The sequence below is a fragment of the Emydura macquarii genome, unplaced genomic scaffold (assembly GCF_026122565.2).
Source record: "Emydura macquarii macquarii isolate MOO-44397 ecotype Brisbane River unplaced genomic scaffold, CSIRO-AGI_Emac_v2 contig_295, whole genome shotgun sequence".
NCBI classification, from domain to species: Eukaryota; Metazoa; Chordata; order Testudines; family Chelidae; genus Emydura; species Emydura macquarii.
In genome coordinates this window covers 10137656-10162050 of record NW_027130432.1, presented here as the reverse complement: position 1 = coordinate 10162050, position 24395 = coordinate 10137656, and the positions used below count along the sequence as shown (strand labels likewise).

At 38.2% G+C, this 24395-nt stretch overlaps 1 protein-coding gene across 5 annotated transcripts in view; it reads left to right on the top strand.

Moving 5' to 3' along the window:
- Window positions 1-20862, top strand: part of PHAF1 (phagosome assembly factor 1) — a 51373-nt gene extending 30511 nt beyond the window's left edge. For 3 of the 5 annotated variants that reach the window (XM_067551941.1, XM_067551930.1, XM_067551938.1), the window contains 10 exons: window positions 2213-2310; window positions 5370-5482; window positions 8150-8283; window positions 9879-9962; window positions 10715-10797; window positions 12152-12195; window positions 14441-14484; window positions 16051-16109; window positions 18473-18545; window positions 19055-20862. In XM_067551941.1, the coding sequence (XP_067408042.1) occupies window positions 2213-2310; window positions 5370-5482; window positions 8150-8283; window positions 9879-9962; window positions 10715-10797; window positions 12152-12195; window positions 14441-14484; window positions 16051-16109; window positions 18473-18545; window positions 19055-19144 (822 nt within the window). In that variant the 3' untranslated portion in view covers window positions 19145-20862. Of the gene's footprint in view, window positions 1-2212; window positions 2311-5369; window positions 5483-8149; window positions 8284-9878; window positions 9963-10714; window positions 10798-12151; window positions 12196-13725; window positions 14485-16050; window positions 16110-18472; window positions 18546-19054 lie in introns of those variants that run through there. The other 2 variants (XM_067551953.1, XR_010920517.1) reach the window with 2 other exon arrangements.
- Window positions 20863-24395: the final 3533 nt, after the last annotated feature.

Here is a 24395-nt window from a genome sequence, read left to right as displayed (position 1 = left end):
AGCTGTAATCTTGCAAAATATTAATAAATGCATTATAAACATACCCCATCTGAGATGGCAGAGTGAAACAATTTAAAAAAAGAATTCTGCAGTCTTAGGGTATGTCTTCACTGACGGCGGCAAATTCGCCACTGTCAGATCGATTCTTTGGGATCGATTGAGCAGGTCTCCACTTCTGCTCAATCAATCCAGAAATCGACTTAATAAATCTACCCCCAGAAAAAGAATAACACTTCATCGAAGGGAGGGCATTTTCCATCAGCTCAGTGTAGTGGGGATGCCACGTTCATTAGAATTAAGAAGTCAACAGGAAATATGCAAGCTACATAGAGTAGCTTAATACTCTGTGTAGCTTGCGTATCTCCCGTCAGCTGCCACTGAATTTCCCCGTAAGTGTAGACCAGGACTTAATTAATCAGTGGACGTGTACCATTGGGAGGTGGCCTGCGTACCATCGGTGGTACATGTACCACAGTTTGGGAACCGCTGGGTTAGTCAATATAGTGGCATATTTTTTCATTATATTATCCTAATGATCTAGGAATTGGCTATCTATGTGTAGATATAGCATTTATAGATTAAGGGCATTGCAGAGAAGCTTAATGACTTTTATGAGAGTCTTCAACAAGTAGGAGAATAGGGAGATGCCTAAGCAAAAGGTATTCTTTGCAGATAATTACGTTAGTGTCAGAGAATGAGGTGTCAAAAAAGCACTGAAATAAATTAATAAACTAAATTGCAACATACCACCAGGATCAGATGGTATTCACCCAAGAATTCTGAAGGAATGCGAGAATGAGCTGTCTGAGCAGCTTAATGAAAGATTTAAAAACATTTCTTTTTAAATCAGGTACCATATCAGGCAGCTGGAGAATAGCCAATGTTGTGCCTATTTCTTAAAAAGAGAGCTGCTGGGAATGAACTTAACCATTGCAGACCTATGAATCTTATTTCAATACCAACTTTGACTGTCTGACTGACTGGAAAAAATAATTAAGGGTAGTTACCAAACACCTAATAAGAGCATGTTTTAACGGGCAAATTGTGCCTCTCAACACTATTAGAGTTCTTTAACAAGTCTCCAAAATAGAAGATAGAATTGATTTTTCACTTTCAAAGCCTTTCACAAAGTTACTCACAAGAGGCTATTAAGGTTACTAAGCTTCACATAAGAGGTAAAGTTCTTCCATAGGTCATAAATTGTTGTACAGGTAGAAAACAAAAATTAGGACTAAATGGTCAGCGTGGAAGGAAATTAGTAATGGAGTTCCCCTAATGAAACATACTGGAAGTGAGGTTGAACAATGAAGTAGTGAAATTTGCAGTTGACAGTTTGTTTGTTTGAGGAGTAGGCAGGATTGTGTAGAAATCGAGAAAAATCTTTCAATGCAGTGTCATGTCTGTTGCAAAGTACTGAATATTGTAAAGAACACTTTGAACTTTTGATGCACATTGGGTAAAAAACTGTAAGCATCCATGTGGGAAAACTTGGGCTCAGTGTATTCAAAAGGCAAACAAGAAGTTAGTTAGTCTGTATTTAAAAATGACCAGAGAATAATACTTAACATTAAAATGACTTTGACAGTCATTTTCCTTAAATACTATTAGTTTGATTGTCCCTTATCTTATCCTTTCAGATGGTTAGGATTTGTCAAACATTATTTGTCTCCTTTTTAAAATAACATGATAGAGGTATATTGAAAGGTCAGTTATTCCCATTACTCTTCCTGTTTTTTTTTCTTACAAAATATTTTTTCATATAAAAATTAAAATGTTGACATGCTTTGTTTAGTTGAGGTCCTTTTGAAGTAAAACAGTTAAAGAAGGAGACTCTTTTGCATGTGTATTTATTTCAGTATCTGTGTTATTTCTGGGCCTGTATGTTATGCCAGAGTACAACATAGCATGACAAATTATTTTCCTTTCCAAAGCTAGTGTTTGAATGGTCCTGTGGAGACCATCTTCTATAGGTGAGGTGTGTGTTCAATATGCATACCTATAAACTGACTCTCCTATTTTCCTTTTTCAGCACGACCCAGTGGCTTTTTTCCCTGCAGTTGTAGTGTACATTACGGTTAACTATAGCTAGAGATTTATAGCCTGTGTTTACAAATACTGCAAGATTTGAATTGAAATGTGTGTTTTTAGAGCAATCTCTCTGTTTGTCATGCAATGTAAAATAGTTGGTAAGAATGTTTTTGTATATCCACAGCCTAACTTTGCTCATGGCCTAGCTTCTCTGCAAATTCCCCATGGTGCAACTGTGAAACGTATGTACATCTACAATGGAAACAGCCTGCAGGATACCAAGTATGTATAACTGAATTGTCAAGGGTAGTTAAACCAATATCTAAAATGTTTTTTTTATTTTTCCTGAACGTGTATTTCTTTGTTTAGACTTCTATGAAAGCCAAATGGAACTAGATATTGAATTTCATATACATTTGTTCCTTTCTTTGAATGGCACCAATAAATCCATTTTGTGGTAATGCTTCTTCAAATATGTATAGATGTTGCACACAGAGCATACTCCAGGGTGACACAAGGTTAAATTCTGATCTTATTTAAACTGGTATGAATCCAGTGTAAATCCATTTGGAGTAGTTGCACTAGTCTAAGGCTATGTGTACACTATGCCACAGTGCAGACTACAGGATTGTGAACTGCAGAGTGTACTTAAGTGTAGGACTTACTGCCCCATGTGGACACTGCTGATGTGAACTAAAAAGTACCTAGTTCACATTAATGTAATCCCCTTTCAAACAGGACTACACTAATGTGAACTGGATACCTTTTTATTTTATGCCAGCAGCATCCACGTGAGGTAGTTAGAGTGCAGCACTTCAGTGTGCTCTGCAGTTCACACCCCTGTAGTCCTCACAGCAGTGCAGTGTAGACAGCCTCTAAATCAACTGGGATCAAAATTAAGCTCAGAGGGTAGGTAGGGTAGTATGGAAGAAGCAAGGGAGACTGAAGGAAACTCTTCTCCAAGAGTGAGGATACAAGCTATCTTTGGAAAAGCCACTGTATGTTTTACAGATTGCATGTACATTAATGTCCTCTATTTACCTAAATCAAGCAGTCTAGGGTATGGACCAATATTTTTGCTGTGTGTTTATATAGTGTCTATCACAATGGGGCCTCAATTTCTGATTAGGGCCCTTAAGCTCTATTGCAATACAAATAATAAAATAGTGATCTCTGTGCTTAATTAGCATATGAATAATATGTCCTATATGACTTATTTCCATCCCATTGCTGCTCAGGAGATTTGTATGTCTAACTCCCATGAATGTGAATGGGAGTTGCTTGTATAAATCCCTTATCAATAGGAGAATGAATTATTGTGGGATTTTTCTGATCTGAATGAACTGTTGCATTCAAATTTGACATGTTAAGCAATAATGTACTCTTACAGTTACTTGAAGGTTCAGTATTTCTGAAAATATTTTATCTGGGGATTTCTTAGACAAGATGGGAGACTAAGGCTACTGCTACACTGACGGCGGCAAATTCGCTGCCATCAGATAGATTTCGATCCAGAAATCAACGTACTAAGACCAGCTAAACAAGTAGCGCAGTGCAGTGCAGACAGAGTGCAGAAGAGAAGCTCAGCAGTCGACGGGAGTTACGCAAGTTTTTTGTGTACTTTGCGTAACTCCCGTCGACTGCTGCCGAATCTCACAGGTAAGTGTAGACGGCCTAAGAGATTTCTGTAAATCATTCCTTTAGTCTCATACATATACATACCAGTACTGATAGCGGCATTTGTTTTGCTAAAGTAAGTATTGTTATTAATGTTAATAATTCATTAAAGACTAAACACACCAGTGCATGAGCAAAAGGAGGGGATAAATTATAATGGACCTTATTTATATGGACATTTAGTCTAATTAGAATCAAGTGCTTTAGAAAAGGTTTCCTACATCTATCTGTGGCATGATGGGATTTAATATCATGCACTGATTTTCACAAAGGGCTCAAAACCCTCAGCTCACAGGCAATTGATGTATTCACTCAGACACAGAAAAAGTTCACCTTAGTGGAAAAAATTAAGGAAAGTACCCATACTCTTTTAAAAGTAAATTGCCCTTTTGTAAATTCCTTACCTGCTACAGTTGCTATTAATATCTGAGTTGATTACAACTGAAGGAGATTTAAAAAGGAAAATTGACAAGTGAACTGAGGAACAGATGGCATGGCGTAAACTTCTTCAGAATTTTTAATTCTCTAGCGTTCAGGCTGATGATGCCCCTTTAAAATAATTTAGATACTTTGCTATTTAGAAGTCGTGACAAGTAGCAATGTGAATCAATTAAAATCCAGGGATTAGAAGACGCATATTTTGTGATCTTAAAATAGACTTTAGATGCCAACTCACATCAACAATCCACTGCAGAACTCAGTGCGCTCAGCCATCTGTATTCAGGAATGGTCCAAGATGGAAATAGCAGAAATACTTGAGCTAGAGAGTGAGAGGTGCTACTATTTGGGTTCCAGGATGGGGGCAGGCTTGTCTAAAAGTCACTCCCCCAGCCTAAGGGGAGGAACTACTGAGCCTGGGACTCAGCTGTTTATGAGGGTCAACAAATAAAAAAAACGGGAAAGGGCTAAACAGAGGAAACCTGAAGGAAACACCGAGCATAGAACCCCGGATAGCGTCCACTGCTCCTCAAAAGTAGCTAAGGAGTCAGCGGACATGGCCCAGAGGAACTCTGTCCAGATGCGTGATCAGACGGAGGAACGGAAATAGGCCCCACAGTCACAGAGCACCTACTCGGCCAACATCCTCTCCTTGGTGTTATAGATGGCCACCTTGGCCAAGGCGAGGAGGAGGTTGATGAGGAGGTCCCATGACTTTGTGGGGCCATGGATGGGGTGCGCATAGATCAGAAGGTGTGGGGAGAAGCCTCCACATTGCACACAGGTGTTATGTGTAGTTCTAGCGGTAGCTGTGAGTTAAGCATATGTAAGCACATTATGGTCCTTATTTTCACACGAAATTAATTTGAAACCAAAAAGTGTCTGAAGTAACATGTTGAGATATATAATTATAAAATCCAAGAGCTGGATGCAGTTGCTGTAATTTCTAGAGTCTTTTGAATTGGTTTGTAATTAGTAAAGGATTCAATCTTTGATGTTGCATTTTTATTCATCATGCTGCTTACCAAGACTGTAGACAATGTGAGCTTTTTTTAAGTTGACCATCTCAAAAATTACTTTTAGCTCCTCATTCTAGGTTTTTCCATGTCAACACTAATTTGCTTTACTTTTAGTGTACTGTACTAGCTTCAGTCATTGGACAGTCAGTGGAAAATTCTAAGCCTTTCCTGTGTTTGTTTTTGTTACATCTGATCTAACTGTTCCAGGGCTCCCCTCATGCCCCTCAGCTGTTTCCTTGGTAACGTGTATGCAGAGAACGTTGATGTTCTGAGAGATGGAACTGGACCCTCAGGTTTACGGCTCCGCTTACTCACTGCAGGTATTACTGAGAATGGATGTTGTGATGGCCTCATTTTTAGTTGGGAAACAAAGCACAAACTTGAATGGAACATGCGTTAGGGAATTTATTGTATTTTCATAGGTGGGTTTCAAAATGTTTTACGCACCTTATTTTAAACTCTGCAAACCCTCTATGAAATAGTATCCCACTGCTACTGCATTTCCACACCCATGGAGAAATCACAGATGGCTGTGGAAACTTCTTAAAATTCCAAGTTCATGGAGTTTCTTGCTGGCAGTGAAATTTGTTTTATTCTGTGTATATGCCCAGAAAAATAAACAGATGCGATCTGTCATAGGAAAACCTGTCTGAAACCAAGAAACCTCAGGTAGGTGTGTGTCCTGGACATTGTAACACCAGCATTACACAATGCCTCTGCCATTCTAAATTCAGTTAATCGCTAATTTACTCTGTGTTTGTAGGAGGTATTACAAGTGACATGAGTTAATCAGGTATTTACCCTATGTTCTCTTGATGGCTGGACTTACAGAATAAAAAGAAAGATTTATTACCTCCTAAGAGATGCCAGTACATGACTGCTCCTTGAAAGGGCCTTAAAATATTGTCAAAAAACATGTTCAGTTTATTTAAAATTCTTTCTTTTGAGTAGCAGGGTTTGTTTTCTCAGTTTTATGACTTTTTCAGGCATGGTCATATTGAGGAGGCTCTCATATATTCCTAATACACACAAGGTAAAAAGTGGGAGGAGGGAGAGCTTTAAAAACTGAAGTGTAAGAAACAATCAATAAAAATGTAGCAAATTTGTTAAAGTTACTTTGCTTCTGTCTTTACAGAGGAAGATAATGGAGAACTGCCTAGGACAGGGATCATATATCCTGGTAGTAGGGAAGGATTTAGCTATATTATCCAGATAATATAAATGATTTTGAAAAATTGGATACTTTTAAGGTAGAGTGTCATGTCTAGATAACAAACATACCTGAGATTAAAGGAAATGATGTTAGCAACAAATAAAATCTCTATTAAAATGTTATATTAGCGGTCAGACTTCTAGAACTTGCAAAAGGACAAACTTGCCATGTGCCATTCTTTCCTAAATGGACATAGCTCCTTCAGTTAATTCATTCTCCACCTCTTCTAGAAGTAGAGTTTCTGTATGTGTTAACTTACAGTAACTCTTGCTGAAGAAATCAAAGCTGGCTTGATTGGGTTTCCTTCTTTTTATAATATCTATGAGATATCATAGCCCAGGAGGCAGCACCAGCTGACCTTTTGGCTGTCAGAGAACTTTTTCAGTTATGCTGAGAGAGAGCTCTTTGGTTAGAGAAACTGACTTCTCCATCAATTGAAAAACCACTTTGGGAAATCAAAATACTAATCACCCTCTTAGCATTAAATGTAATTCTTTAGAGACAAGGCATGTTTATTCTTGACTTATATCACTGCCTAACCACTAGCTAGACCTAGAGGGTACATGAAAATGGGCAAAAAGTGGGTGGGAGGATGGATGAGTGTGTGCACACACCATATTAGCTGGCCATGTTGTAGCTTAGACTCTCCATGAAGCCTGTGAAGACATAGTCAGATAGGCCATAAAAGCAGTATTTGCCTATATGTTGTGGTTCAGCATCCTTTCACACCATGATTGCCTTATTTAAGTGATTTTTTGGGGGGGGGGGGAATGAAAGGCTACAATTGTAGAGAACTTCTGGTCATGTGATTCATTTTGGAGCCATTGGCAGTGTAGTACAATTAATCTTGCCTTGTGAATTGCCTATCTATACCTGTCCAGTAACTAGCTGAGCTAAGACTTTAATTCTGGTATATTGCACTTCAGTGTCATCTAATATATAAAGGAATTAATTTCCTGATTGTTAATCTGATTTTTGTTTCGGGGGGGGGGGGGTGTGTGTTTGTTTGTTTGTTTTTGGATTAAAGCTACTTTGGTTGAAAAATATACCTTGAGTTGTATGCACCAACGTAGAGCAATGGAATGTTATACAGTGACTCGTTTAATAATTTCAAACGATGTTTCAACCATGAAACTTTGTAGCTGTGATTCATTGCACTTATTTAAATAAGCATTTGTGTATATGTGAATGTACTTACTCTATATCTAATAAAAGTTAGGATCCCATGGAGAGTTGAGAATGTAGTATATATTTCTTAGACCTAAAAAAGTACTGATGAAGAATTCTATTGCATGGGCCTTTACTTTCTTGGCTGGCCAGATTACACACTATTTTATAGCCTTTAAAACCATACTTCCAGTACTGCAGTTAAACCTAAACCTCTTAAGGACAGAGCTCACTACTGGCACTTATACTTGATACCAATTAATCAAATTTTAGACTGATAGTGCAAATAAGTAAACTGCATTTTGTAAAATGAAAAGAGATAGGGGAAGAGTTCATCTTAAGCTACTTCTCCGGGAATAGCACTGCTGAATTTAGCCATTAACATATGGGTCTATCACAGTTAACAACCATATCACCTAAATGAGACCTTTTTATGTGTAAACTGCCATCAGAGTTAAGAACTGAATTCAGTACAACAAAATTGTCTTAAAGGCACTTCTTTTCATTCCATCCTCTTAACTCACTAGTTGCTGGGATTTGTGATTATTCATTATGTAGTGTTGTGATTTTAGGAGTTATGAACTTTAGGCTGTTCCCCATTCTTCAGGCTGTGGCCCTGGTGTATTAGCTGATGCCAAAATGCGGGTATATGAGCGCTGTGTGTACTTCGGTGATTCATGCCAAGATGTTCTGAGCACTTTGGGGTCTCCACACAAAGTCTTTTACAAGTCAGAAGACAAGGTAGGAAAAGGCATTCCTAATTCTAGAGCCATGTCTATGTTCAAAATTGCTGCAATTTAAAGGTGCTGTGGGTTTTCTGAACTGATTTTAAAAAGGTGAAAAATACTGTGTGGAGATGTTGTTAATCTGATTTAAACCTGGGTTATATCAGTTTGATTTAGTTTAATTTAGTAAAGAATCAATTTAAATTGATGTGTAAACCTAATTTAAATCAAACTAAGGGTGCTTACACTGTCTTGAACTGGATTAATTTAATCTGTTTCAAAACCAATTTAAACTGGTGCAACTTTGAATATAGACAAGTCCTAACAGCTGTATGCTGGTTTGTGGTTTATTTTTTCTTTTTAATGAAAACTAAAGATAACATTTAGGTTGATCAGTTCATTCATTCATTCATTCATTATATAATTTGTGTGTGTTCTTTATATGTGTATAATATGAAAAAAACACACTCACTATTTATGTATATGATACACACACACACGCACAGGCACACACATGCCTCATGTCAGATCAAACTATTGCCAGTAGCTGGTGGTCCTATGTTAAAAGCACGGGACTTTATATTTTTAAACTAATGATCATTCATATTTATTTCAAGCTACCTCCTCAGCACTTTTCACTATTAAACTCTTTGTGAATTCCTCCTGCCTCATCCTTTATTTCACTGAAAGGTGTAGGTAGAGGCGTGTGAATCTTTTTCTGTATTAGGCAATAGAGTGAGTTTTTCACAAATACCTGGATGACTTTGACATCCACTCTTCTCACTTTACTGCTGGGAGAGGAGGCATTTTTAGTGATTTTTTGCCCATCTCTCATTTCTGGGTGCAGGCATATATTGTGTTAACATGATGAGAACAGAGTATTTAAAGGTGGATTCCTTTAATTTTGAGTAATCTTTTTATTTATTATTGGCATAATGACTGTAGTATAATCTTATTTCTGTGCTAGGAAATCCCAGCTCCTCCTGTTGAAGATGTTAGGAGCTGACTGCTACATAAATATTCTGATAAAATTCCCTTGTCTCCTAAGTGAAATGGAACCCTTTGGTAGTTTGGGTTGTACATAGCCCAGATTGTATAGACTCCACACAGTACTAAAATATAAGATACTTTTGCACAAAGATAATTTAGGATTTGAATCTGAGGGGAAAATGTGTGGACACTAGAGCAGTAGTCCTCAAACTTTTTTAGTTGTTGTCTCTCCCCCCGCCCCCTCCACCCCGCCCTCACCTGGGTTGCACCTCCCCCCGGAGCCGGGGTCAGAGCTGCAGCTGGGAGCAGAGCAGGCTGGGTGACGCTCCCTCCCCACCCCCGCCATGGGGGCTGGCCCAGGACCTGTCATAGAATCATAGAAGATTAGAGTTGGAAGGGACCTTAGGAGGTCATCTAGTCCAACCCCCTGCTCAAAGCCCCCTGGACATTCATGCCACCCTGAATGTTCCTCCATGCCCCCCAGTGAGGCGCACCCAAGAGTTTCGGGACCACTGCACTAGAGTGAAACCAGACCATGGAAAATTGCTTTTAAAGTAAATGTATTGATAATTATTTAGCTATGGTAAGCACTGATAAATCTATATGTGGGTTTCTTTGCAGATGAAAATTCATTCGCCCTCCCCCCATAAGCAGGTTCCATCAAAGTGCAATGACTACTTTTTTAATTATTTCACCCTTGGAGTGGTAAGTTGGAGACTTCTATAAACAAGCCATTTTCAGTTTGAATCAGCCATCCAATGTACTTTTCATAATGACCAAGTATTTCAAGTTGGTGCTAGATACAAGTACTAACATGCAAAACTCTGAGTGGCTGCCTCAAGAATCTTTGAATATGAAAAATGAGTTTGCAAATGCTTAAATTAAGTCAGACTTGAACAATGATTTTTTACCATTTTCCAAAATCAGTGGAGGGGTTCTTGAGTGTTTGCTTTGGCATCCTCCCAACACTCTTCTCACATGCTATCCTTATCCCATTAGATACTATTTTGTCATTCCCAGGCCTAACCTTTATTTTTTGTATTTCTGTGGAGTTTATAACAATTTTTTCATCCTATGTTCACCCCCAGTTTAGCACCAAGTAACTTGTGTCATCGGCATGTTGGCTTTCCATCTTGCATCAGTGTAAAGTGAACTATAATAGGAAGATAAATTAGACTTGCTGAGAGAAATTGATGACATTAGCAATTACAGCATCACACTAGCCATTTAGTTACAGTTGAGCTTGCACTTGCTGGAGGAAATATGAATGTGAATTGATACATAAAATGTCACCCTTGTATTGTAAAGGCTTTTTTGGGTTGGTTTGTTTTTTGTTTTTGTTTTTTTTGTTTTTTACTTTTAATATATAGCTAGACCCTCCTTACTACATATTGATGAAAAACTATATTCCTTCACCAAAGTGTTTTGTTCATGTCTATCTCCTTTGTCTTCGTTAGGATGTTCTTTTTGATGCAAACACTCACAAAGTGAAGAAATTTGTCCTGCATACAAATTATCCTGGTCATTACAACTTTAACATGTGAGTATAGCGAAGTAGTCTGTGAAAATGCAGAATCTGCCAATAGTAAATCCTGTGTCAACCTTCTATAGTTTCTGTTGAGCAGCTTTGATCCATGTAGTGGGAACTTGGGGGGATTTCAGGCCACCATTGTTAGGACACTTTTTAGCTCTGGTTTTTAACTCTCTTGTGCATTAATAAGTATACATGAGACAGAGACTTATGAGTGGACAGCAAGCACTACTTCAAAGTCACATTCCACATAATGTTTAAACATCACAGATTAGGTATAAAGTACATGCATTTTTAGAGAGGACAGTCTCTAAAAATTAACACATTTTTAATTGAATTCTAGCTAGCTTAGTTATTACATTACAGGCAATATTTGTACAAGGTGGACTTTGTCTTTTTAATAAGTAGAAACAAAACAGCATTTGGGAAGATTTAGCTGTTAAAACTATAGAAGTGAACATACTGTACTGTGGTGGATGTTGCAACAGGATATACAGTATAAAAGTGAAGAGAGCATGTATTTCAGTGGCTGTTTACAGCAGGTCAGTTTAATGTGTGTTATGCTCTACTCTACTGGTTTCAAGTTGAGAACAGAGAACAGTGAGGTCACATAATCTAACCAATAACATGGTATTCTCCTGTAAGTATTACCAGTATTCTTTTTTTCCTTCTTTGAAGAGCTGGGTGATGCCTACTGGCAAACTTTATTTAGAAACTAGTACATTTTGTTTCTAGAATTTTTCATTCCCTCCCTCTTTATGACAAATGACCAATGCAAAAGACACTTATTTCCCACCTGATATCATAAGCCTCTGATATCATATTCCCCCACCCCTCACGTATGATTCCATAGGCTTTGTTTACCCAAGGAAGAGTTTTTGGTATAGTTATACCAGCAAAGCCCTCCTGTGGGAGACGCAGCATATATCAACAAAGAGTTATTTTGCCAATATAGCTTATACCAGCCTGAATGAAATAAGCTGTAGTGGCAAAAGATTTTTATTTATTCATTTATTTATTTATTTTTTGCAATTATAACTGTGTACAGAGCTTTTGCTGGTATAGCTATTTCAATTAGTGGAGTAGGGTTTTTTCTACACTGCTAATCTCTGTAGCTATCTTGATTACAGTAGTGCGAACTTGGGACCTTTATGTTCCTGCCTACAGCATCTACATGGGTGTGTTACAGTGCAGCATTTTGGTGTGTGCTGCTATTTGCATACCCTTGTCTGAACTGTGGTGCAGTTGGACATGCCTTTAGTTGCAGTAAACTGCTCACGAAAGCATTTCTAGGTCAGTTTGTGCTACCTATTTTCTGTTGATTCCTCTGTTTTGTAACAGCTTTACAATTTCAATGTTCTAGATACCATCGTTGTGAATTCAAGATTCCACTAGCCATTAAGCGAGGTCAGTAGTCCATCCTCCTGCTCCATAGGTTTGTATAAGAAAACACAAAAGGGAAAAGAGTGGGCCAATTTTCATTTCTCAAACAACAGAAGATATTAGACGTGTTGCTGATAGTAGGGGAGAGTGAGACCTTTGAACAATTTTATAGCGTGTGTAGGAAAGAAAATATTTAAAGATTTTAATTCTCTAGCCACGTCAGCTTTGTTCTTAGGCTAACTTTCTTTACCCTGAGCAGGCCTACAGGTATGTGGCTATAACACAGCATGGCTAGTTTCCTGGAGTTGTTCTCAAGCTTTAACATAAATTATGTTGTTCATTAAGGCCCAGGGCAATATGAATCTGATCTGATCTTTTCATTCTACTTTTGTTGTTGAATTTTTAAATTGTTATCATGATAGTCGCTTTAAAACTTTTCCCTTCACTCCCCTGTAAGGTCTGTTTATTATATTTAATGTTATTTGAGTTATTCATAACAATAACTATGATTTTGCAGTATGTAGAATATCTCTATGTAACTTTTAAGCATGTGATTAACCTTTTTAAAGTATGGGGCTATTCACATGCTTAAAGATACATAGATTTTAAGGCCAAAGGGTCCTTTATGATTGTCTAGTCAAACCTCCTGCATAACATATTTAGGCATGTATGTAAATACCTTGTTGAACTGGGGCTTTAATATCCTAGAAAAGGTATAGGATGCTTGATGACTGCTGCCAGAGATCCCTTTGTCATTGTACCAATTAACAACATTGATTTATTGTCTTCCTTGAAAGCACTCGCCTGCATGATGCACAGTGCTTTTATGGAAATCACACCAGCAAGAATCTGAGTTGGAATAAAACAAGGAAAAGGAAGGGGGTGGGGTGTGCACTAGTATGTGTTTAAGTGAAAATCAAATTTATGGTCTGTCTGAGAGTACCAGCACTTCACTTCCCTTCACTTCTTATTTAAATACATTTCCTAAGGTTCTTGTGCAGTATTCCACGCTCCCATTTCTGATTATTTGTATTCAGTCCAAGTAGTGTTGTGACTTTTATGAATATATTTGATTTCTTTTTATTCACCCTTTGCTTCCCACCACACTGAAACTTAAAAACATTGATAGTGTGAAGTCCATGGAAGAGTCTGTATTCTTCCATGGGCTGGCAACATGCAGTGCAATTCTATCACTTACAATTCATTGGTATACAGTGGCCATATTACTTAAACACTGAACCCAGCTGCACTAGGAACCACTTGCTTGGTGGTGACAATGTAAATGAGCCTTCGGTCAGATTAAAGAACACTTTATGGTTGGTGCCCCCGACTCAACTTCCTTCCCATTGGCCCCAGAGAAGACATTTTCCATTTTAAAAAATCCAATAATGGAAGAAAATGCATTCATACACTGGGAAAATCACCAGCAATCAATTTGGAGTGCCTGGTTTGTTGGGACTGCAAACCATATGTGATGCTGTTCCTTCATTCTCTCTGATTTCATTCTGGTGAGAAAACAGGAATTAAAATTCCCATGATACTTGTTTTCTCTAGACTTCAGAGCGGAGTTCTTGTCAGCTTCAGTTCTACCAGCTCATGTTAATGGAGCCAGCCTGGAAAAAAGAGGTTGGCACAACTTGTACCCATACTGTTTTCAGGGTGAAGTGGGGAGAAGTGTTCCACCAAGGTGTGATTTGGGGTTTTTGCCTTTAATATTTGTAGGGAGCACTTGTAACATGTTGAGTTTGGAGTGACTGGTTCAAATCTGAGCATTTGTCAGCCTTGGCAATCTTCTTTTCAAATGCCATACAGTACTTAGTCTTTGCAAAACAGCTCATCCATAAGAGCTGATTTGTTACGATTGCTATGCATATTATCTGACACGGTACAGTTTTGACAAGTCAATTCAGTGCACAAAGAAGTAAATAATGTCTTGTTTCTTTCACTCCTACATTTCCTTTTTGCTCTTAGATGCCATTTATGCTTTAGAGCTTACTTTTTTAAACAGTGAATGGGCAAATCTGTGTCTCCAGTGTTATTGTTTAATCTAGTTGATTTATGTTTAAATGTTGTTTTGACTTCTTTGTTTTTTTAGTGTTGTTTAGTGTTGTTTTGACTTCTTTGGTTACTAGTAAATTTGACTGCTCCCGTATGATGCTTGTATGTTCCCTGAAATCATTTTTCTAACTTTCTTTGAAATATATTCAATATGAAAGAAGCAGTTCAGATGTAATTTCCAGAAGGGCCTTTTTTTTCTTACCTTCCACAGATAGTGTGGATTCACAGACTGAAACATGCACAACGTACAGCAAGGTGAGTCTTCATAAAACCAAGTAGAACAGTTGCCAGTATAAATTGCCTGGATGCTTGCTGAGTGTTCAGAACTCTTACTATGTGTCACAGAAATAATAGCAATATAGAAAGATGGGTTTTAAAAGAAGGGAGTTCAAGTTACCCTTCTATCAAAATTTAATTTTAATTTTTTTTATGGATTTGGATTCTTTCAATGAAATTGTTGTAGTTCAAACTTTATAATTTTACCACAGTCAGAAATATAATACAGTCAAACCTTGGGCTTTGTCTTCCAGGAAATAGTGTTGTGTTTCACATTTTAAGGCAGCTAAGAGTTAGAAAGATTAGAGATGCTTTTGAAATGTAATATTAATGGTGGTAATGAGGAGGTTAGCTAGAAATAATTTTACATGAATGCATTTGACAGTAACTGTTATAGAATAATTACATATCTATAGAGTAGTGACAAGATAATTCTGCACACTTAGGAATTTCATTTAACCAGGTACTTTTTCCAGAATTGTTTTTAGGCGATTGCTTTGGGAGTTGTCTGCACTTTGTAATGAACTTTTTGACAGTGGTTTCCATTGCATAAAGAGTGGCCCATTATTCAAACCTTTCTGAAAGTAGTGTAAAACAAAAAGCCACGAGAAAACAATAAATAGACCTTTTTGGTTAAATAAATCATGTGTTTTATCAAGCAAGGCAAAAGAAACATTAAGTAGAAAAGCTTCCACTATACATACAAAGATGCCTTTGACATCCAGCTAGGCATGAATGCCACTCAATTGGCTTCTGGAGTGAGAGCTGTTCAGCAACACCACACACTCCTACCCTGCAGCACTTTCAGTTCCTGTTAGCCCAGAGAATGAGACTGGACCTGTGAGATAAACCCAGGTGTTATAGTAATTAGAGTATCTAAATGACTATGCAGTGAGTGTGTGGACTGCTTTACTGAAGACAGCAGTCTTGTATCCTTCTGTGCTTTCTGATTGAATGATTTGATATACTTCAGTGCTTCACTGCACTGTAACATCCCTTCAATATAAAGCTGTAGCTTCATAAGCAGTCATGCCACAGAAGTGGATAGTACTGGGAATTCTCAGTCAAATAACACTGTGCCAGTCCTGTTTATATCCAAGACTTGCATGCTGAACCAACCAAAGGTTTTTGTGAGTGAAAGAAGGCAATGATGCTAACTTGATCTCAGCAAAGTTTCAAGAGTGCCTTCCTGTGTGAAATTTCAGATACCTTTTATCTTTGAAATATCTCACTAAAACAATGGATGCGGTGCTTTGTGTTTCTGCCATCAAACCATAGAGCTTACATTGGTATTTCATTATTTTTCCAACTTAAAACTACTTTCCATTCTAGACAAAGTGGAATTTAACTCAGAGCTGTAGGTTCTGCTGAGTAGAGCTGGCTCCAGTCACAAAACACTCTCTAAACACACCCTTCAAAGTTTATGGCACTCTGCTGCCTTTTAGTTTGCACCAACACTACAACCAAAATGCACACGAACCTCGTGTATAAAGAAAAGCTTTCATGTGACTCTCTTATTCCAATACCCTTTTAATGTGATTACAGTGGGACAGTATTCAAGATCTTCTGGGACACCCTGTGGAGAAGCCAGTGGTACTTCACAGGTAAACAGGCTGTCTCTCATTTTATTCTGTAGGGTTGGCAGGAAGTGAGCTGATAACAGGTGATTGCCACAACAATAGGTCTGGTAGTAATTACCATCAGGGTTTATGCCATCCCTTTGCTGCTGAAACATCAGTTCTGCTGCCTCTAGTTAGGAAAACTCTCTACTGTTTGGGGAAATCAAGAATCTGTAGTATGTAACAATGGAATTCCAGTAATTCTTTTAACTGCCAGAATCCACCCTCCATTGCACAGAGGACAGTGTACAGTATATAGAACATAATAGGGGTGTGTGTGTATACAAATAACATGGATTATTTATATTGTGGGTGTGCCCAAATATCTCCAATCAAGAGCAGCAGCCTATTCTGCAGGGCGGTGTATAAACATATAACATGACCCAGTTTCTGCTGCCAAGAGCTGGCAATCTAGCATGCATGCATATATTCAACAGTGTCAGTTTAAGTAGTTCTCATCCAGTTCCAGACTGAGTTATTTTACACAATTTTGAGTTTGTGAAAGTGCATAGAAGTGTTCATTTGACAATATATTTTTGTAATCCAGCATATTCACTAATATACACTTATTTCTTGAAAAATTTGGGGTTGTCTTTAAATTAAGGAATCTATTCTCTTTGTGTGCACTTTCCCCTATTACATTTAATTAATTGGGATACAATCCTGTCTTTCCAATGTAAAATGAGAAGTGGGAGATTGGAAGGCTCAGAGAATTAGTAATGACACATGGACCCTTTCATTGTAGGTGACTGGTTCAAATTAATGTAAAATGCATTACCATTTGATGAGGGTGTGATAGCCTATGTGAGACATGAGTGATTTCAGTCTAATTCCAGTGGGCAGGTATCTGCAATGCAAAGTAACCACATAATTAGCACCCTTGTTAGCACTTGGTCTCAAGGGATTGAATGGGCATGGAGTCAAAACTTCCTTCCTCACCCTTTTTAGTGGTAGCTCCTCCATGCAGGGTAGAAGAACATGGATGGAGTAGTATGTGAAATTTGCACTATTTCTGCTTGTGTTGTGCCAGTTCTGTGGCTAAAATAAGGCCCAGGAGTCTTCATGGCTGTTATTTCCAGCATCTTTCATCAGCACTGAAATCAGTTACAAAATGTGAGTAAGTTTGTCAAGTAGACGAGTGAGAGCAGTATGAGGCTAACCGTCACAGACTGGTGAAAATCTTTCATAGATTTCAGAAATACTAAAGCTTGGCCCTGTTTTAACCAGGCTTAAGCGAGTTACTATTGAGTTTATTTTTTAAATACTGTGGGCATGATTCCTCATTGCATTATTCCAGTTTAGTCCTGTAAAATCACTAGAGCTACATTGAGATAAAACTTATAGCGATGCTCTCTTGAGTCCAGCTCTTTCATTTTTAATGTGGGTTGTTCAGAGTAGTTCAACCAAAACTTGCTTTACAAGGAACATCTGCTATGTCGCATTCAGTTAAAGAAATTCACCAATTGTAGAAAAAGCCACAGCTTACTAATAGAATATATCTGGAAGAAAACTATACCCAGAAATCAGTCCTAAAATAGGCTAAAACTACAGTATAAACAAGTCTTTAAAATTTATATTTTCCAGGTGTTTTAAGAGTCTGATCCAAAGTCCATTGCAGTCATTGGGAGTCTTTCCTTTGACCTCAGGGGAGCTTTGGATTGGGCCCATAATGACTCACTGCTGCAATTCTTTATTTAAAAAAAAAAAAAAAAAAGTGTTTGTAGAACTTAAATGTTACGACGCTTCTCTGATTTTTATATGAAAATCAAGAAATGTATTAATTTTTTAAAGGTAACCCTAAATTTAATTAGGGATGTCACTTCAGACATAAATAACTACTTTGCTAGAGATTCAGAATATTAAAATGACTAGATTAATATACACAGTACAGAAGATACCTTTAAAAATAGACTTCCTAGTAATTTTTACTTGAAGGAGTTGGGAAGATACACGCAAACGTGTGTGCGTGCAAAAAAAAGGGCCTAGTTAAAAAGCGTTGTCTTTCCAGAGCTCCTTCTCCTTTGTTACCTGTTTTTTGTATTCAGTTTTTTCCTTTACAGCCTTGGGTGAACAAGAGCTATCATCTGCAATCACCAATAACTGCTTATGTTGCCCCACTAGATCCTCATAGGTATCCCCATATTTGAGCACCACTCTGAGGAGTGACCCATTTGAAATCCAAAAGCAGTATAGCATCATAATACAAATAAATGTCATCCCTCCCAATCTAGATAATCTTGGCAGGATAGAAATGTGTCATACTTGCCACATAATTATGGGTGGCTATTATTGCACATTAAGAAATTCTAGCCTCTTATGCACTTATTTTTTTTTTTTTCTTTTTTAAGGTCGTCGTCTCCAAACAATACTAACCCATTTGGATCAACGTTTTGTTTTGGACTGCAGCGAATGATCTTTGAGGTTAGGGGGAAAAGTTTCAAATTCATTTGGGTGGGAGAAGATGCTGTGGAGTTTGCTTCTGGATTTTAATGCAGTTTTTTGTCTTTTTTTATACCTACGAGAGCCAGCATTCGAGAGTGGCTGTAATATCAGGGAACATGGCACAAGTGGGACATTTACCATCCCACTCCCCAGGTTTAATCCATCTCTTGTGTTTAAGGCTGGTGCATCTATCTTGTCACCCATGACTCATGCTGTTGGGAGTATCACTAAATACTTGCGGGTGGGGGTGAGTGCCTGTGTTAAACAACAAATGTGACTCCAGATGAAGCTGGGAAATTTAGTAGTAATTTTTCAGAACTGGCAAAGATCTTTGTGTGTTAATTCCACCTATCAGTTGCTTAATTTTTTTTTATATCTTTACATTTAGGCACATAAATACTGTAATTGTGTCACTGGCAACTTTCTCAGTTCCCTTTGGCCTACAGGATTTATATATATATATTTTTTTCCCTGCCCTCCTATTGCAGGTGATGCAGAATAATCACATAGCATCTGTTACTTTGTATGGCCCAGCCAGGCCCAGCAGCCAGTTGAGAACATCGGACCTTCCTCAGTGAAGCATCACCTTCAAAATCAGCTAATCTAAATGCTACAAAACTAGTACAGCGTGCCTTGATTTGCTGCCACTTATATGGAAAGCATGGTATGATTTTTTTCAAAATAAAATTCCTCCCGTCCATGCGTGGTGCGGAGGGGAAATTCTCTCAACCCTTCATCATAAGGCATGGAACTAGTGATGGAGGAAAGCAGTTAGGTGCCTGTGTTGTCATTTTACTCCTTTCGGTTGACCTTCTGCACAGCGCAGACCCGAAGAGACTGCCTATCCTTCCTGAGCTGGCAGAAGGGACATTAATGACTGCAAGAATTAGAAGCACAAACTTTCTGAGCCTTGGAGCATCTGGAAGCAGGTATTGATATTAGTCAGCGTTTGTGTTACTGTATTGATGTGGTGATCATATTTTAAGAAACCAAGTATATATACATACATATATATACACACACAAATACATTGATAATTCTGTGGCTTAGGACGTTGTACCAAGTGTGACAAGGGTGTATATATATCCATGATTTCAGGCACCACATCTTTGTGTAACTTCAGAACAAGCAAGTAGCATGTGCATAATACTTGGTTGTGTAACATTTGCACTACATACACTTTAATTACTTGATAAACATTATCTTCACTGAGGAGCATCTGTGTATGGGGTGTGATGGTTATTTAATATACGCTACACATAAAGCTTATTTATATGGTGGATTGAACAGTCCACCTTCCTGCACTAATATTTACTTGACATGCTGAAGCAATTGATTTTCTGCCATAGTTGGTTTACTAACCTTTTTTCATATGCGGTTTCAAAAACAAAAAAACCCCAACGTTCTGGAAGAGATTATTCCTATGACTGAATTCTGTTTTTCTTTGATACCATTTTTCTTCATACTTAAAAAATCCATCCCATAAAAGGAAATGCAGTTGCCTTCCAAATGTGTTGGAATATGATTTTTGTTCCTAACCCCTACCTCCTCCCTGTTTCCTTTAGAAAAGGAAAGAGAACTTGTAGTGAGTATATAGATTATTGAAAGAAAATTGCCCAAACTCCTCCAGCACCAAGAAATCTCTTCCCTTGGCTTCTGAAGTATAACTTTTATTTAATGCCAAAGTTTTAGCCAAAGACATCCTCAATCTAGTTTCACCATTTCTGTATATGTATAATCTAACTGCACACCCCACCCCCAGGAAACAGGATTATAGGCTTTTCTCTAGTTAGGAGATGCTGCTCACTGCATTTAATCTCAAGTGGATGCTTTGGGTTTGTAGTTCTCTTACAGTCTTATTGGGGAAAATAGTGTGTGTTCTTTGAAATATTAACCCTTTTTAAAAATGGAAAAGAAATGTATAAGTTTGTCCCATTTTTAATATTTTGGTGTAGCAACTTGTGATACCTAGACAACAATTTTGTGAGTTTTACAATGTGTGTACAGATTTTGTAAATATGACATTTTTGTAATTTTAACGCCATGTACAGTGTAATCCTGTATAGTTTGTCAATGAATGGGATATAGGAAATAGAATGTTAACTAGTGTTTTGGATCCTGGACCAGTAGCAGGTATAAATGCGGGGGGGGTGTGTGTGTGTGTGTGTGTGTGTGTGTGTGTGTGTGAGAGAGAGAGAGTAGGTGTGTATGATATTCTTTGCTATTTAGTCTTCCTGTATACTGTGACATTCTAGACTGTTTTATTTTAAAAAGAAAAAAAAAGCACCCCATTGAGAATCTATCTAAGGAAAAAAAAGTTACTGTTTATCTTAATTATTCTTAGGTGTTACTCTTGTTTGAATTCCTGTTCAATCTGTGCTGTGTCCTGTGATCATTGCATGCTGAGAAAATTCTACACCTCAGTCTGTTTCTTTGTTTCCTCTCTCGTTTTCATTTTGGTTTACACACCCCTCCTGTAAATTAAATGGAATACATACTGAGCATGTACACTGAAAGACAAATAAAAGCAACTCTCAGTTACTGTTGTGTGTTACATACAGTTGCTGGGTGTTTTTGTAATAAAGTGGTGAATACTTTTTCTTTATTTCATATCATTTACTTATAATATGCAGGATAATTTTACCAGCACTACCAAGTCATATTTATTGACAGTATCTTAATAGAGCTTATATTCTGACATTCAGTACAGTGCATCCTCTTAGGAAGCAGTGTAATTATATATAAAATAACTTGCAGTCTGCTTCCTAGCATGTACTTTTAAGCATTTTTTAAACGCTTCCATTTGTTGATCTTAGAGCAGGATGTTCTGAGCTAAGGAAAAGGAGTCTTGCAAAGTTCTACAATAAATAACATTGTCATTTTCTGACTTGTTAAAAAATTATGTGCATTTAAACTTTTGGCTACTGCCTAAAACTTTCACGTTTCAGAGCTTTCTGTGCAATGCTCAAATTAACATTTGAAAGAGAGACATTTATAGTACTGTGTGTGACCTTTCATATAAATTGCTCATGCTCTGAGGCCCTGATAAACGAAATAATCTAGAATGTGTTTAAGTATAAATATGTGCTTAAGTCAAATTGACTTTGCACTCTTACATTTCTAAAAGAAAATATTTTAAGTGGAGTGGTATACTAGTTAGAGCAGGGAGTTGGAAATAAGACCTCATGGGTTCTGCTCCCATCTCCAGCACTGGCTTGTGTAAACTTGGACAAGTCAATGAAACAATCTGTGCTTTAGTTTACCCTTATGAAAATGGGTTTATTTCAGAACTTCAATAACTGAGTTTTGAACGTAAGTGTTTATAGAGCGCTTCAAGTTATTTGAATAAAAAGTGCTGTGTAATTCATGTTTGTTCCTAAATATAAAGCCAAAACAGGATTGCTAATTATTACAGTTAATTTTCTTAAATCTCTTTTGAAAATTGACCTGTATGAGACTCCAGATTAGGAGCTCTTTCCTGGTGTGTGTGTGTGTGTGTGTGTGTGTGTGTGTGTGTGTGTGTGGGGGGGGGGGGGGGGAGAGAGCAAAACTCTCACCATCTTAGAGAAATACAGACTTTTGTTCTTCCATGGCTCATCCTTTTGAAAGAGATGGGGAAGCATCCTTCTTCCAACCTGATATGTCTTGGGGAGGCGTGCTGCATGCTTGGAGCCCACATCCCAGACCTTACAGAAAATTTGTCGAGACGCAACCGTTGCTCTAACCACTACCCCATGCTGCTCATCCACGTGAGCAGATGCTGCCAGGTTTGACTCCCAAGCAGATCAACAGTGACTACAGTATTCTGAGAACAAGGAGTGTGGGGATGCAGGTTGTGTTCTCATCCATCCTTCTAGTTGAGGGTAAGGCCCAGGCGGGGACTTGTGCATCCTGGATATGAATGCATGGCTGCTCAGATGGTGTCAATGGGAGGGTATCAGCTTCCTTGACCATGGGATACTGTTCCAAGAAGGTCTGCTGGGAAGAGATGGGACCCACCTGACCGAAGAGGAGAAGAGCATCTTCATGCACCAACTTGCCAGTTAGTGAGGAGGGCTTTAAAGTAGATTCAAAGGAGGTAGATGACAAGCCCACAGGTAAGCATAAAAAAGGAACCTTAACCGAAGGCTGGATTCAGGAAGTGGGGGATCATGATACAGAAAACTAGACTCATAGACTCTAAGGTCAGAAGGAACCAATATGATCATTTAGTCTGACCTCCTGCACAATGCAGGCCACTGAACCTCACCCACCCACTCCTGTAACAAACCACTAATCTCAGACTGAGTTATTAAAGTCCTCAAATAATGATTTAAATACTTTAAGGTACAGAGAATCCACGAGTAAGTGAGCTGTGTCCCATGCTACAGAGGAAGGCGAAAAACCCCCAGAGCCTTTGCCAATCTGCCCGGGGGGGGAGAATTCCTTCCCAACCCCAAATATGGCGATCAGTTAATCCCTGAGCATGTGGGCAAGACTCACCAGCCAGACACCAAAGAAAGAATTCTCTGTAATAACTCAGAACCCACCCCATCTAACATCCCTTCACAGGCCATTGGCATATCTACCACCAGTAGTCAAAGATCAGTCAATTGCCAAACTAGGCTGTCCCATCATACCACTCTAAATGTATCAAGCTCAGTTTTGAAGCCAGATAGGTTTTTTGCCCCACTGCACCCTTTGGAAGGCTATTCAGAGCTTCACTCCTCTGATGGTTAGAAACCTGTGACTAATTTCAAATCTAAACTTCCTGATGGCCAGTTTATATCCATTAGTTGTTGTGTCATTGGCGCTGAACTTAAATAACTTTTCTCCCTCCCTGGTATTTATCCTTCTGATGTACTTAGAGAGAGCAATCATATCTCCCCTCAACCTTCTTTTGGTTAGGCTAAACAAGCCGATCTCTTTGAGTCTCCTCTCATAAGGCAGGTTTTCCATTCTGCGGATCATTCTAGTAGCCCTTCTCTGCACCTGTTCCAGTTTGAATTCATCTTTCTTAAACATGGGGAACCAGAACTGCACACACTATTCCAGATGAGGTCTGACCAACGCCTTGTATAATGGTACTAACACCTCCCTATCTCTACTGGAAATACCTCATCTGATGCATCCAAGGACCACATTAGCTTTTTTCACAGCCACACCACACTGGTTGCTCATAGTCTTCCTGTGATCAACCAATATGACCAGGTCCGTCTCTTCCTCTGTCACTTCCAACTGATGCGTCCCCAGCTTATAGCAGAAATTCCTGTTATTAGTCCCTAAATGCATGACCTTGCACTTTCCACTATTAAATTTCATCCTATTTCTATTACTGCAGTTTACAAGGTCAACCAGATCTTCCGGTATGATATCCTGATCCTTCTCTGTATTGGCAATACCTGCCAACTTTGTGTCAACTGCAAATTTTATTAGCACATTTCCACTTTTTGTGCCAAGGTCAGTAATAAAAAGATTAAATAAGATTGGTCCCAAAACCGATCCCTGAGGAACTCCACTACTAACCTCCCTCCAGCCTGACAGTTCACCTTTCAGTCTGACTCCTCTTTAACCAGTTCCTTATCCACCTTTAAATTTTCATATTAATCCCCATTTTTTCCAATTTAACTAATAATTCCCCATGCGGAACCGTATGAAATGCCTTACTGAAATCTAGGCAAATTAGATCCACTGCATTCCCTTTGTCTAAAAAATCTGTTATCTTCTCTAAAAAGGAGATCAGTTGGTCTGGCACGATCTACCTTTTGTAAAGCCATGTTGTATTTTATCCCAATTACCATTAACCTTAATGTCCTTAATTACTTTCTCCTTCAATTTTTTTTCCCAAGA